Source organism: Hylobates moloch, unplaced genomic scaffold (assembly GCF_009828535.3).
Source record: "Hylobates moloch isolate HMO894 unplaced genomic scaffold, HMol_V3 SCAFFOLD_10, whole genome shotgun sequence".
NCBI lineage: Eukaryota > Metazoa > Chordata > Mammalia > Primates > Hylobatidae > Hylobates > Hylobates moloch.
In genome coordinates this window covers 85,034,775-85,047,158 of record NW_026652285.1, presented here as the reverse complement: position 1 = coordinate 85,047,158, position 12,384 = coordinate 85,034,775, and the positions used below count along the sequence as shown (strand labels likewise).

Here is a 12,384-nt window from a genome sequence, read left to right as displayed (position 1 = left end):
TGTGGGGAAATTCGGCCCCGTCAGGCGGCCGCGCTCACAGGAGCAGCGTGACCCGTCGGCCCCGGGGGTGCTGGCGCCAGGAGCCGACACTCGCCGTGCGCTCCCCCGCGCCTGGCTTCCCTGGACTGTCGCCAGTCCTACTCCGCCTGAGGTGGCGAGGGCGGGGCGGAGCGCGGCCTTTCCTGGCCTGAGGAGGAGCCACTCGGGAGGTCACTCGGCTGCTAGGCTGGCTGCTGTCACAGGCGCTGCGTGCCTTGGCTCCTCGCTACTCTCCGGGGCGCTCCCCAGCGCACGGCGCACACTCGCCCTCCGGGACTGAACCCTGAGCCGCCGTAGCAACCAAATTTGGGAGCATATCCTTGTCACTGCAGCCAGAAAGCCCCTCGATCCCCCATCAGAGAGGTCACATGAGGCCCGAGGTCACCTGCCCGTGGAGGGGCCACCTGCCTCGCTTCCACCCGAGGACCTGGGTTGAGCCCGTGGTGGCCTCGTCCCAGGTGGCTGCCTCCCTCTACGATGCGGGGCTACTCCTCGTGGTGAAGGCGTCCTACGGAACCGGAGGCTCCTCCAACCACAGCGCCAGCCCGTCGCCCCGGGGGGCTCTAGAGGACCAACAACAGAGAGCCATCTCCAATTTCTACATCATCTACAACTTCGTGGTGGGCCTGTCCCCCCTGCTGTCTGCCTACGGGCTGGGATGGCTCAGCGACCGCTACCACCGCAAGATCTCCATCTGCATGTCGCTGCTGGGCTTCCTGCTCTCCCGCCTCGGGCTGCTGCTCAAGGTGCTGCTGGACTGGCCAGTGGAGGTGCTGTACGGGGCGGCGGCGCTGAACGGGCTATTCGGCGGCTTCTCCGCCTTCTGGTCAGGGGTCATGGCGCTGGGATCGCTGGGCTCCTCCGAGGGCCGCCGCTCCGTGCGCCTCATCCTTATTGACCTGATCCTGGGCTTGGCGGGGTTCTGCGGGAGCATGGCTTCCGGGCATCTCTTCAAGCAGGTGGCTGGGCACTCTGGGCAGGGCCTGATATTGACGGCCTGCAGCGTGAGCTGTGCCTCTTTTGCCCTGCTCTACAGCCTTTTGGTGCTAAAGGTCCCTGAGTCGGTGGCCAAACCCAGCCAGGAGCTCCCCGCCGTGGATACCGTGTCTGGCACGGTTGGCACATACCGCACCCTGGATCCTGATCAGTTGGACAAACAGTATGCAGTGGGGCACCCTCCATCTCCTGGAAAAGCAAAACCCCATAAAACCACCATTGCCCTGCTCTTTGTGGGTGCTATCATATATGACCTGGCGGTGGTGGGCACAGTGGACGTGATCCCTCTTTTTGTGCTGAGGGAGCCTCTCGGTTGGAACCAAGTGCAGGTGGGCTATGGTATGGCTGCAGGGTACACCATCTTCATCACCAGCTTCCTGGGCGTCCTGGTCTTCTCCCGCTGCTTTCGGGACACCACCATGATCATGATTGGGATGGTCTCCTTTGGGTCAGGAGCCCTCCTCTTGGCTTTTGTGAAAGAGACATACATGTTCTATATTGGTGAGTCTGTCATTCTTGAGGAGGCAGGACATTGCTGGCCCTCTGCATCATGGGGCTGACACCAAGGATGCCATGGTCTGGGTGTCCTAGCCCAGCACCAGGGATTGAACCTGCTACCTAGGAGGCACAAGGGACACAAGATTATATGCCCCTGAGTTTATCTGTAGTGTATTGTTAATTATCTATATTGAGAATGAAATGTTACCAGAGTGGTGTTCATGGTTCTGAGCAGTCAAGAAGGTGTGGTCAGTGGTACCTGGAGTCAGTAGGGGAGGCTTCAGGATGGCCTTCAACAGAGATGGAGTTGGGTTTCTCCCCCACCTGCCCTTCCCATTTTAAAGGGATGGAATTTCAAAGGCTGAGCACTGAGGCTCTCGCCTGTAATCCCAGCACTTTGGGCAGGAGGTGGGAGGATCACTTGAGGCCAGGAGTTCAAGACCAGCCTGGCCAATATGGCAAAACCCCATCTCTACCAAAAATATAAAAATTAGCCAGGTGTGGTGGTGCACACCTGTAGTCCTAGCTACTCAGGAAGCTAAGGCACAAGAATCACTTGAACCCAAGAGGCAGCGGTTGTAGTGAGCCGAGATTGTGCCACTGCACTCTAGCCTGGGCAATAGAGCGAGACTCTGTCTCAAAAAAAAAAAAAAAAAAAAAAGTGGAGGGGTGGAATTTCAAGTAATTCTACTGAAAAGATCTCTTAATTAAAATCATTTGGAGTTAAGCAAGGGCTTTTTAAAAATGCGTAAAAATACTCGGTAAATGCCTTCCACAACCAATGTAATGAATTCTCCAAGGAAGCAGCATTAAGTTTCCATCTGAGGACACAGGTCAGAAAACTACAAGCAGAAAGCTCGAGATGAATGCTCCAATAGAACTTTCTAGAATGATGGAAATAGTTGCTAACCATTCTGTCCAATACAGAAGCCACTGGCTCCATGTGGCTATTGAGCAGTTGAAATGTAGCTAGTGCAACTAAAGAACAGATTTTAAAATTTTATGTCATTGTATTTAATTTAAATAGTCATATGGGGCTAGTGGCTATCGTATCAGAAAAACAACTTCAGACAGTTATCTGAGGCTGGCTCTTGGCCCAGGCAGGTCACACATCTTAGAAACACCTGACAAAATGGCAAGCTAACCTCTGGTCAGTTCTCAATTAAACAGCATAGGACAGAGTATGCCCTTCCCCTTTTGCCCACCACCTCTCTCTCTGTCTCTCTTTGGGTTTTTGTTTCGTTTTGAGATGGAGTTTCACTCTTGTGGCCCAGGCTGGAGTGTGATGGTACGATCTCGGCTCACTGCAACTTCCACCTCCTGGGTTCAAGTGATTCCTGTGCCTCAGCCTCCCGAGTAGCTGGGATTATAGGCATGCACCACCACGCCCAGCTAATTTTGTATTTCTAGTAGAGACGGGGCTTCACCATGTTGTTCAGGCTGGTCTCAAACTCCTGACCTCAGATGTTCCACCCACCTCAGCCTCCCAGAGTGCTAGGATTACAGGCATGAGCCACCACGCCTGGCTCTCTGTCTGTATCTGTCTCTCTCTCGCGTGTTCTCTCTCTCTCTCTTTCTCTCTCCCTCTCTCTCTGTCACACACACACACACACACACTGCATCTGGATAATCAATAGAGCTTGAGAGCTATGCAGTGGGTGCCTTCATGGGACACATTGCTGGAGGCAATTTGCCAAAGCTCCTGGGACCATCTCCCAGAGATGTTCATTAATGTCCAGGACAGACACTTATCTCCTGGAGAAACAAAGAAAGGGGACTTGTGTCATTTTGGTGGCACCAGTTCCACTTCCCTAGTAATCACTCAACTGCACCAGTAAAGACACATTTCACCATCTGTCACCATGTCAACCGTGCCCGGCCACCTTGCAGACTGGTATGCAGCATACACAGCAACATCAGAGCTCAGAGGGTCACAGAATGGTCAAGGGAGGGCGCTAGTGTGCCAGCAGAGAAATGACTTCCTCCAGGTCAAGCCACATTCGGATTGTGGGGAGATGGGGGTTCTAAGAGAGGCTTTTGCTAATTTCTTCCTTGGCCCAGGCTGGGCTACAGCAAGGAGTGTTCTTGTGTGATCTCTTTCAGCTCGAGCCGTCATGCTGTTTGCTCTCATCCCCGTCACAACCATCCGATCAGCTATGTCCAAACTCATAAAGGGCTCCTCTTATGGTGAGTAGTGAAAGGAATCTCTCTGGAAACTTCTGCCTGGGCTGTTTCAGAGCTGCTAAGCATGAGGCACAGACCTGCAGAAGGCACTTGAGACCAAAGTTCCAGAAGCATCTTTGAAGACACTAGAAACACTGGTTTCCATCCAGGGCACAGAGAGTGGAGACGGGGGTATAGGAGTGACTTAGAAAGTCAGGCACTGAAAAGCCACAGTCAAAGAAGGATCCTATCGTCCACAGGCCTTGGGAAGATTCAACTAGACAGAGGCAGGATTCTTAGCGAATTGATCCACACAAAGACTGAGAAGGGGCCAGGTACAGTGGCTCAATTCCTGTAATCCCAGTGCTTTGGGAGGCCGAGGTGAGAGGATCGCATGAGGCTGGGAGTTCAAGACCAGCCTGGACAACATAGTGAGACCCCATCTCTACAAAAAAAAAAATCAAAAAATTAGCCGGGCATGGTGGCACATGCCTGTAGTCCCAGCTACTCGGGAGGCTGAGGCAGGAGGATTGCCTGAGCCCAGGAGTTTAAGGCTGCAATGAGCCAGGATTGTGGCACTACACTCCAGCCTGGGCAACAGAGTGAGACTCTGTCTCTAAAAAGAGAGAGAGAGAGAGTAAGAAGGAAGGGTCCCCTAAGAGCTCTCCAGAGACTCAGCTAATGGGGAGTGAGGCAGGGACAGCAAGGCACTCTGGAGTAACCTCTGTCCCTTCCACAGGAAAGGTGTTCGTCATACTGCAGCTGTCCTTGGCTCTGACCGGCGTGGTGACATCCACCTTGTACAACAAGATCTACCAGCTCACCATGGACATGTTTGTGGGCTCCTGCTTTGCTCTCTCCTCCTTTCTCTCCTTCCTGGCCATCATCCCAATTAGGTAGGATGGGAGCAGAATCTGCTGCTTGGGCTGGGACCCTGATGCTTAGGTCAAGGAATGTTGGACCTTCTCCAGCCCACCATCACCGCATTATTTATTTTCAGCATTTATGCAGTGGGTCCTGAGTAGGCTCTCTCACAAAGAAAAAGTCATCTTGTTTCCCAACACTAAAAATCTGGCCATTTCAGAATTCCTCAAAATCACAAGAAACAGGGTCGTTAGGTACTGGCTCACTCTTTGGCAGTTTTGTAATGACTATTTATATAAGTCCCGTATACTTCCGTATAATTAGAGGCTGTGACTGGAAACCTTCATGAACCATCAGACCTCTTTTGTTCAGCTGCCTTTAGGTGAAAGTCATCAGACCTCATTTCAGAGCACAGTTTCTTCCCCGTGCCCTCACAGGGCTCCGTGCTCAGAGCTGCTGAAATCTCCCGGCCGCTGGACTATCTGAGCTCCAGACAGGGCCTCGGACAATTCCCTTGACTTCTCTGGGGGAACTGTCTCATTTGAAAATCAGAGCACTCAAGTGTTGGAGATAAGAGGCAGGAGGAAGGCTGGTCCCATGGTGACCACTAGCCTAGGTCATCAACAAAATGGAAAGACAGCACGGAATAGTTCTGTCTTCAGCCCTGTCCCACAGAAATACAGTAGCAGCCACAAATGCAAGCCATATGTGTGATTTTCAATTTTCTAGTAGCCACATTTTAAAAAGAGAAAAGTGACAGGTGAAATTAATTTTAATATTAATAATATATTTGACGTGCACAATATCATCTCCACATCTAATCCATTTCCAAAATGTGTCAATGAGATATTTCACTTCATTTTTACACTAACTCTTTGAAATTCAGTATGTATTTTATGCTTACAGTACATCTCGATTTGGACAAGTCACATTTCAAGTATTTACTAACCACATGTGGGTTGAGGTTCCCATATGGGACAGCACTGTTTCCTTTAGACTGTTAGGCCCTTTTACCACTTCCTTTGAAGTGAGGTTCTCTCATGCTCCTACCACTGCTGCCACATGAGAAACGAATATACACACACACACACACACACGGAATAAATGTACCCACAGTAAGGCACAAGAATTTGATATAGATTTGCATTTTCAAGGGACCTGCCTAGTAGCACATGAGGACTCTACAGATCAGTAATGGTGGTATAATAGGCAGCAGAGTAGAAAATAAAGGAAGGCAGGTTCAAGGGGACAGTGACAAAGCCCTTTTGGAATTCTCACATCACATCATATTACAAATCTCGGCCTGAATGCAAAGTTGAGCTTCCTAGGACAGGAGCCGTCAATCATTAGGGCTCTTTGCATTATTTCATAATTGAGAAAAATAAGATAGGAAGACTAAATAGCTGAGAGAATGTATGGATCAGCAGGCATGACCAGGTCTCATTCCTAAGGTGCAAACTGAGCCAGCTCTGTCTTCGAACTGTCCGACCCTAAGGACTTTTCATGTATTCCTGTTTTCGTATGAGTCCTGGCTGAATGGATTGGATTTTAGCTAGAGCTACCATGCACTGCAAACTCCTCAGGAGTCCCAGCCTCTGGCCAAATGAGTAAAGGATGAGTAGTTTTTGCCCGCTTGAAAACTATCCAGTCCAATTTTATTGGCAGTTGGTTAATGTAGTCTCTTTAACCTAAACAAGACCCAAAAATCAACAAAAGAAAATGAGTCTTACTAGTTCATGTGTGTCATAAAGACATCAAGAGACAAACGAAAGCAATGGGAAGATACAAGTAAGCAATCGATTGAGTGCTTATGCAGATAAGGCACTTAGGCACACTGTTTCCCTCTGTTGTAGACATTTAGCAATAGAGAGACACGTGCAAACAAAGCCAGATTTTAAATTGACTGCTATCAGGATCCCACCCACCAGAGATTCTGACTCAATTAATCTGCGGTGCAGCCTGGGCATAGGAAATTTTAAAAGCTCTCCAGGTGATTCAAATGTACAACCAAGATTGAGAATCGCTGGTGTAAAGGGAGTGTTTCCATTATTTTCCCTTCCGCAAAATCACTAAAGAAATGAGATCCTGAAAAAGTTTCACAGCTAGGAGAGGCCAAGGCTGTACCATCAATCTTCAAGGACAGCAACAGGAAAGACCAGTAAAGCTTTCAAACCACAGGAAGAAAAGCTACATTCCAATGATATAAAAACCCAGGCAGGCATGCCAGAGCAGGGGAGGGCTCAGAGGGCAGAGGCTGGACTGGGTCACAGTCGGCATCCTCTTCCTCGATGCCAGGAGAGATCCCAGCCTGTTTGCAATCCCAGGGGGCTGTGGCTGGGGGCTGTGGCTGCACCTCTTCCTGGTACCAAAGTGAGCCGATTTCATGCCACCGTAAGAACTTGCCCTCTCTTGTTTGCTCTTTAGATGGAATAGGGAGATGCTGAGGAAATAATTGTGAGGTTCTGCTTATCTACAACCCTCTCCCCTCATGCCCTCCAATATACATGCACTTAACTAATGCCTCATTCTTCATAAACAGAAGCCAGGCTGGGCACGATGGCTCACGCCTGTAATCCCAGCACTTTGGGAGGTCAAGGCGGGTGGATCATAATGTCAGGAGTTTGAGACCAGCCTGGCCAACATAGTGAAACCACGTCTCCAATAAAATACAAAAATTAGCCGGGCTTGGCAGCATGCGCCTGCAGTCCCAGTTATTTGGGAGGCTGAGGCAGAAGAATCGCTTGAAGCCAGGAGGCGGTAGTTGCAGTGAGCTGAGATCGTGCCACTGCATTCCAGCCTGGGTGACAGAGCTAGACTCCGTCTCAAAAAAAAAAAAAAAAAAAAAGAAAGAAAAGCGAAGCCAAGCTATCCCAACAGAATAAACCAGTCTTCTCCAATCCACAGCCCTATGTTCATTTGCATCCATCTTCTTTTTTTAATGATAATAACAGCAAACTCTTAAACAGCCCTACGTGCCAGGCACTACTTTATTTCATATTTTTAAACTAATCTTCCCAAACAATCCTTCGTGGTAATTACTATTATTATCCCTATTTTGCAGGTGAGGAAACAGCCTCCAAGGTATTAAATAACTTGCCAAAGGGTACACAGCTAGGAAGTGGCAGAGACAGGATTTGAAGGAAGCCAGACCGTCTCTCCCACCCACTACATGCATTGCACCTGGTATCTGGGTGCGGCCTCTCCTACCTCCTGAGAAAGCTCATTCCACTTCTTCACTCTCTCCTGAATTCTTCTACCAGGGCTGACGTATGCTCTTCCTCCGTCTCTCCTTCTCTTCATAGTCAAGTTCTCCCAAGGCGGGTCTGCACGTGCTGTCTCACTCCCCCACTCCCATTCACTTTCTACTCACTCCAGTCTGACTCAATTGATTCCCCCTGCTCAACTCCATCAGAGCTGCTCTCACTAAAGCCACTAATGACTTTTTAGCTGCATCCATTAACCTGCTGCCACCTTCATCTCGCGTGATTTCTCGGCGGCTCCTAATGCTGTTGATCACTCTTTCCTCGGGAGATATTTGTCACATGGCTTTCAAAACACCTCATTCTTCTGGCTTTTCTCCCATTTATCTGATAGCTTCTTCTCTACAAACCTCCCATGTAGGAATTATTTGGGGTTCTGTTCTGGGCTGTCTTCTCACTTTACATTTTCTAAGCAACCTAAAGTACTTCCAAAGGTTCACACTACCATTTACACTTCCAAAATAGGGTTCTTGATACCCTCCTAAGCCTGCTCACACTCCTGTCTTTCCAATCTCATGATCTCATTAAATGGTGGCACCACCCACCGAGGGTAGAAACCTGTCCTTCATCTCCCCCCACCTCCAATCAATCAGGCCTAATACATTGATTCTACCTCCAAAATATCTCTCAAACTTATGCTTCTTTTTATCTCTACTGCTACCCCCTAATCCAGAGCACCTGGATGACTGAGTTAGCCTCTGAACCACTCTCCATATATCCACTCTTGTTCTCCACTCCCACCCTCTCTCCAGCAGGTGGCCAGAGCAAGGTCCTTAAAGTGTGAATCAGGTCATGTCATCACCTGCTCAAAGCCCTGCACTTGGCTTTCATTGCTCTTAGGATAAAACCCATATGTTTGGCTGGGTGCAGTGGCTCACACCTATAATCTCAGCACTTTGGGAGGCTGAGGTGGGGGAATTGCTTGAGCTCAGAAGCTTGAGACCAGCCTGGGCAATATAGTGAGACCCTAACTCTACAAAAAATTAATAAATCAGCCGGGCATGGTGGTGCATGCCTGTAGTCCCAGCTAGTTGGGAGGCTGATGTGGGAGGATTGCTTAAGCCAGGAGGTTGAGGCTGGAATGAGCAAAGATCACGCCATTGTGCTCCAGCCTGGGTGACAGAGCAAGACTCTGTCTCAGAAAAGAAACAAAAACAAAAACAAAAAACGAATGTCTTAATATGGACGACAAAGCCCTGCAAAAGCTGGCCTGGCCACCCTCTCTCACCTCCTATTCCTGCCATTGACCACCCTCCCCAACCCTCAGCCACAGTTGCCTCCCCGCCCACTCTTCTCCCTTCTCCATCCACAGCTCTTTCCCACCCAACTAGTTGTGGTCTTAACTGAAACACCATTTTCTCAAAGAGAATTTTCCTAACCCTTCTCAATCTAAATTAGATCCTTCTATTACATGCTCCCAGAGCTTCCTATATTCTCCTTTGTAGAATGCAGTGATGATGATTTCATGATTAGCTGTTTAATTATGCTTGCCCACCAGACTGAAGGCTCCCTGAGGGCAGAGACCATGGCTATTTGGCTCTCCCTGTATCTTCTGTGTCCAGCACAGATCCTAGCATATAAGAAGCAGTCAAAAAGAATTTGTTTAATGAATGCATGCCCTGTCAGAGGGTGTAGCATCTCTCAGAGCACTGACTTATGCTGACTAATAAGTCAGCACTGCTGACCGCCCACACCCCAGAGCTGCCTGGGGCTACCCATGAAGTCAGATGCTGGCCATCGCCTTGTGGCTGTGCTGCAGTGGTCCACAGCAGGGGTCAAGGGTCATGTGGCCCTGTGCTGGCTGCTTCCAAGTCTTCACTCTCCACTTGCCAGCCCTGTAATACAATGAGTCTTAAGTACAATGAGTCAGTGCCTCTCCCAGCAGTGCACTAGCACTCATAGAAGGTGGGAAATCTGAGCATTGGGAAGTGTCTACAAAGTTTCCCTTAAAAGGCTTGGATCTAAGCGCACAACCCATTTTAGCAACTCCAGGTGTTGTTCATCCATCAAGAAGCGCTGTGCTGTAGCTTAGAACCTGAGGATTCTGGAGCTCAAGCAGATGAGAAAGCCCAGGTGCCAGAGGTTGAAGGACATGCCTAAGTCACACTGATCCAGGACTTCAGTTCAGACCTCCTAATTGCTGTGCATCCATTTATTAAGATAATTTTAAACAATGTAATGGATAAAGGAGCTATGGAAAGGCAGACAATGAGGCAGCTAATTCTGCTTGCAATTAGCAAGCAAAGGCTTAATCTTGATCTTGAGATATAGATGGGGGTTCATCCTCAGGCAGAAGCGAGATGGAAGGAGATTCCAGGAAAAAGAAAATGTGGATGCAAACGGCTCGTGATGTTATGGGAAATGGAGAAGTTCAGTACTTGCAAGACTGGAATGAACCTGGAGTAAGAGAAGTTCCTTCAGACAATCTCTCTCCACTCAGTGCCATAAATTCCATTCTGATGCCATAAATGGATAAAAAAATTTCAGTCTACCAGTGATAAAGAGATGGCCTAATGGACGGAGAGGAAAAGGCACACCCTTTGTTACAGGACCACCAAGTTCAATTGCCCATTGCACAGTAACAGACTCCGAAACAGCGGGAGTTGCAGCAGAAAAAAGTGTTTAATGATATACAGCACCCGAACAAGGAGATGGAGGGAAACCTTAAACCCACCTCCCAGAGAGGTTTGGGGATGGGCTTCCAAGGGGTCTGGATGGGTGATGGGCTAGTGTAGGGATCGCTGATTGGTCAAGAAGTGAGGGGTGAAATCATGGGACAGGGAGATGAAGAAACGGCATTCCTGTGCTGAGTTGTTCCTTGGTGAGGGTCTTCAGGCTGGTTGGCGCCAGCCATTCTGCTGGAATTCAGGATCTGAAAAACACCTTAAGCAATTCTTAAGTAAAAAGGTCCAGTATCAGAGATTCTTTTTTTTTTTTTCTGAGACGGAGTCTCAGTCTATCACCCAGGCTGGAGTGCAATGGCACGATCTTGGCTCACTGCAACCTCCGCCTCCCAGGTTCAAGTGATTCTCCTGCCTCAGCATCCCGAGTAGCTGGGATTACAGGCATCTGCCACCATGCCCAGCTAATTTTTGTATTTTTAGTAGAGTCGGGGTTTCACCAGGCTGGTGAGGCTGGTCTCGAACTCCTGACTTCAGGTGATCCACCTGCCTCAACCTCCCAAACTGCTGGGATTACAGGCGTAAGCCACCATGCCCGGCCCCCAGAGATTCTATCTAAAGGAACAATGGGGAAGCAAATGGTCAACATGCTCCTTTTAGCTAGCAGCTGCAGGGAAGTGGGTCACAGTGCACCAGCACACCTTGGTCAATGCCTACCTATGATTTTGCCTAAAGCCTGGCTTGTAATTCTTATTAACCCTGTGAGGGCAGTTTCACCTTTACCCATTCCAGCTGTTCTCTTGTAACTCTCTATGGTCAATTCTTACAGCATCGTGGCCTATAAACAAGTCCCATCGTCACCATATGGAGACATCACAGAGAAATGAAGATGCTTACCTGCAGGAGCTGAAAACACCAGCCATGGCCAGGCCCTCAGAAGACAAAAGAAGGGACCAGGGAACTGGTGACCAAAGCAACCCACTGCTTAAGAAACCCGCGTTCCAGCCAGAGTTGGCCTCAGAATGACCTGCTCTGGCTCAGGGATCCCTGGTGGATGGGGAAAAGCACTTTCCTGGTGATGGAAAAACCTTCTCAGCTTTAAGACACCCATATTAGGCAGAAACTGGGTTCTGTGACAGCACAGCATGAACTTAAGGGTTATAGGCAGGCTGCACATAGCAGTCCCAGGCCCTGTGAGGGGCTTCAGACTCCAGCTACAGCGAGCCTGCCCCTTTTCTTCAAGGGATTGTCTTGAGGGCTCCAAGGTATAGCTAACTAGTCACCTGGGTGCTGTGCTGAAAGTCCCATGGGAGAACTCAAAGCGTGCATTATCACAGCCTGAGGGGAATGTGGAAGGGATGTTTTGTAAGAACTACCAACAGTTTTGCATGAACAATGTCTTTTAAATTAAAATAAAACCTTGAAAAAAGTCAGCTTTCTTTCCTGAGTCTTCCTTAGCTACAAACATTCAGGAAGGCGATGGAGCTCAGGCCCTTGTCTTCTGGGTAGTTTTATTATTACTGTTGCTTTTAAGAAGCAAATGTCACAAGGCTTTCTTCAATGGGATATTCAATTGAGTACTTCCAATCAACAGTGCTTCCCAAAGTGGGTGGTGTGAAGGAAGAGGAGGTACATTAAGAGCTATTTTATTTGAGGTACTCATTTTTATAACCTCATCTACTTGGATTTATAAAAGCAAACTCACCTAATAAAATTAACATTCATTGTATGAATGTGTGAATCGTTCTTTCCCAGGTCAGATTCTGTCTGTGACTACAGACTTGATGTTCTTATACAGGGTAAAACACAAGGCTAGAGAATACATTTAAATCTCAGGGTATTTGGGCTCAGAGAGTTTGTATCTCTAATCCTCTTGCAGGGAATGAACAAAACTCTATGACACATCTAATAAGGTCCAGGCCCCATGCTAGGTGCTGAGATAC

General features: G+C 48.7%; 1 protein-coding gene across 1 annotated transcript; it reads left to right on the top strand.

Annotated features, from left to right (window-relative positions):
- The first annotated feature begins 238 nt into the window (after positions 1-238).
- On the top strand, positions 239-12,170 carry SLC46A2 (solute carrier family 46 member 2). The gene is made up of 4 exons (XM_032164896.2): positions 239-1,536; positions 3,637-3,720; positions 4,436-4,592; positions 11,271-12,170. Exons 1-4 carry the CDS (start codon positions 408-410, stop codon positions 11,326-11,328), a joined length of 1,428 nt encoding a protein of 475 aa, XP_032020787.1. The 5' UTR covers positions 239-407; the 3' UTR covers positions 11,329-12,170.
- Positions 12,171-12,384: the final 214 nt, after the last annotated feature.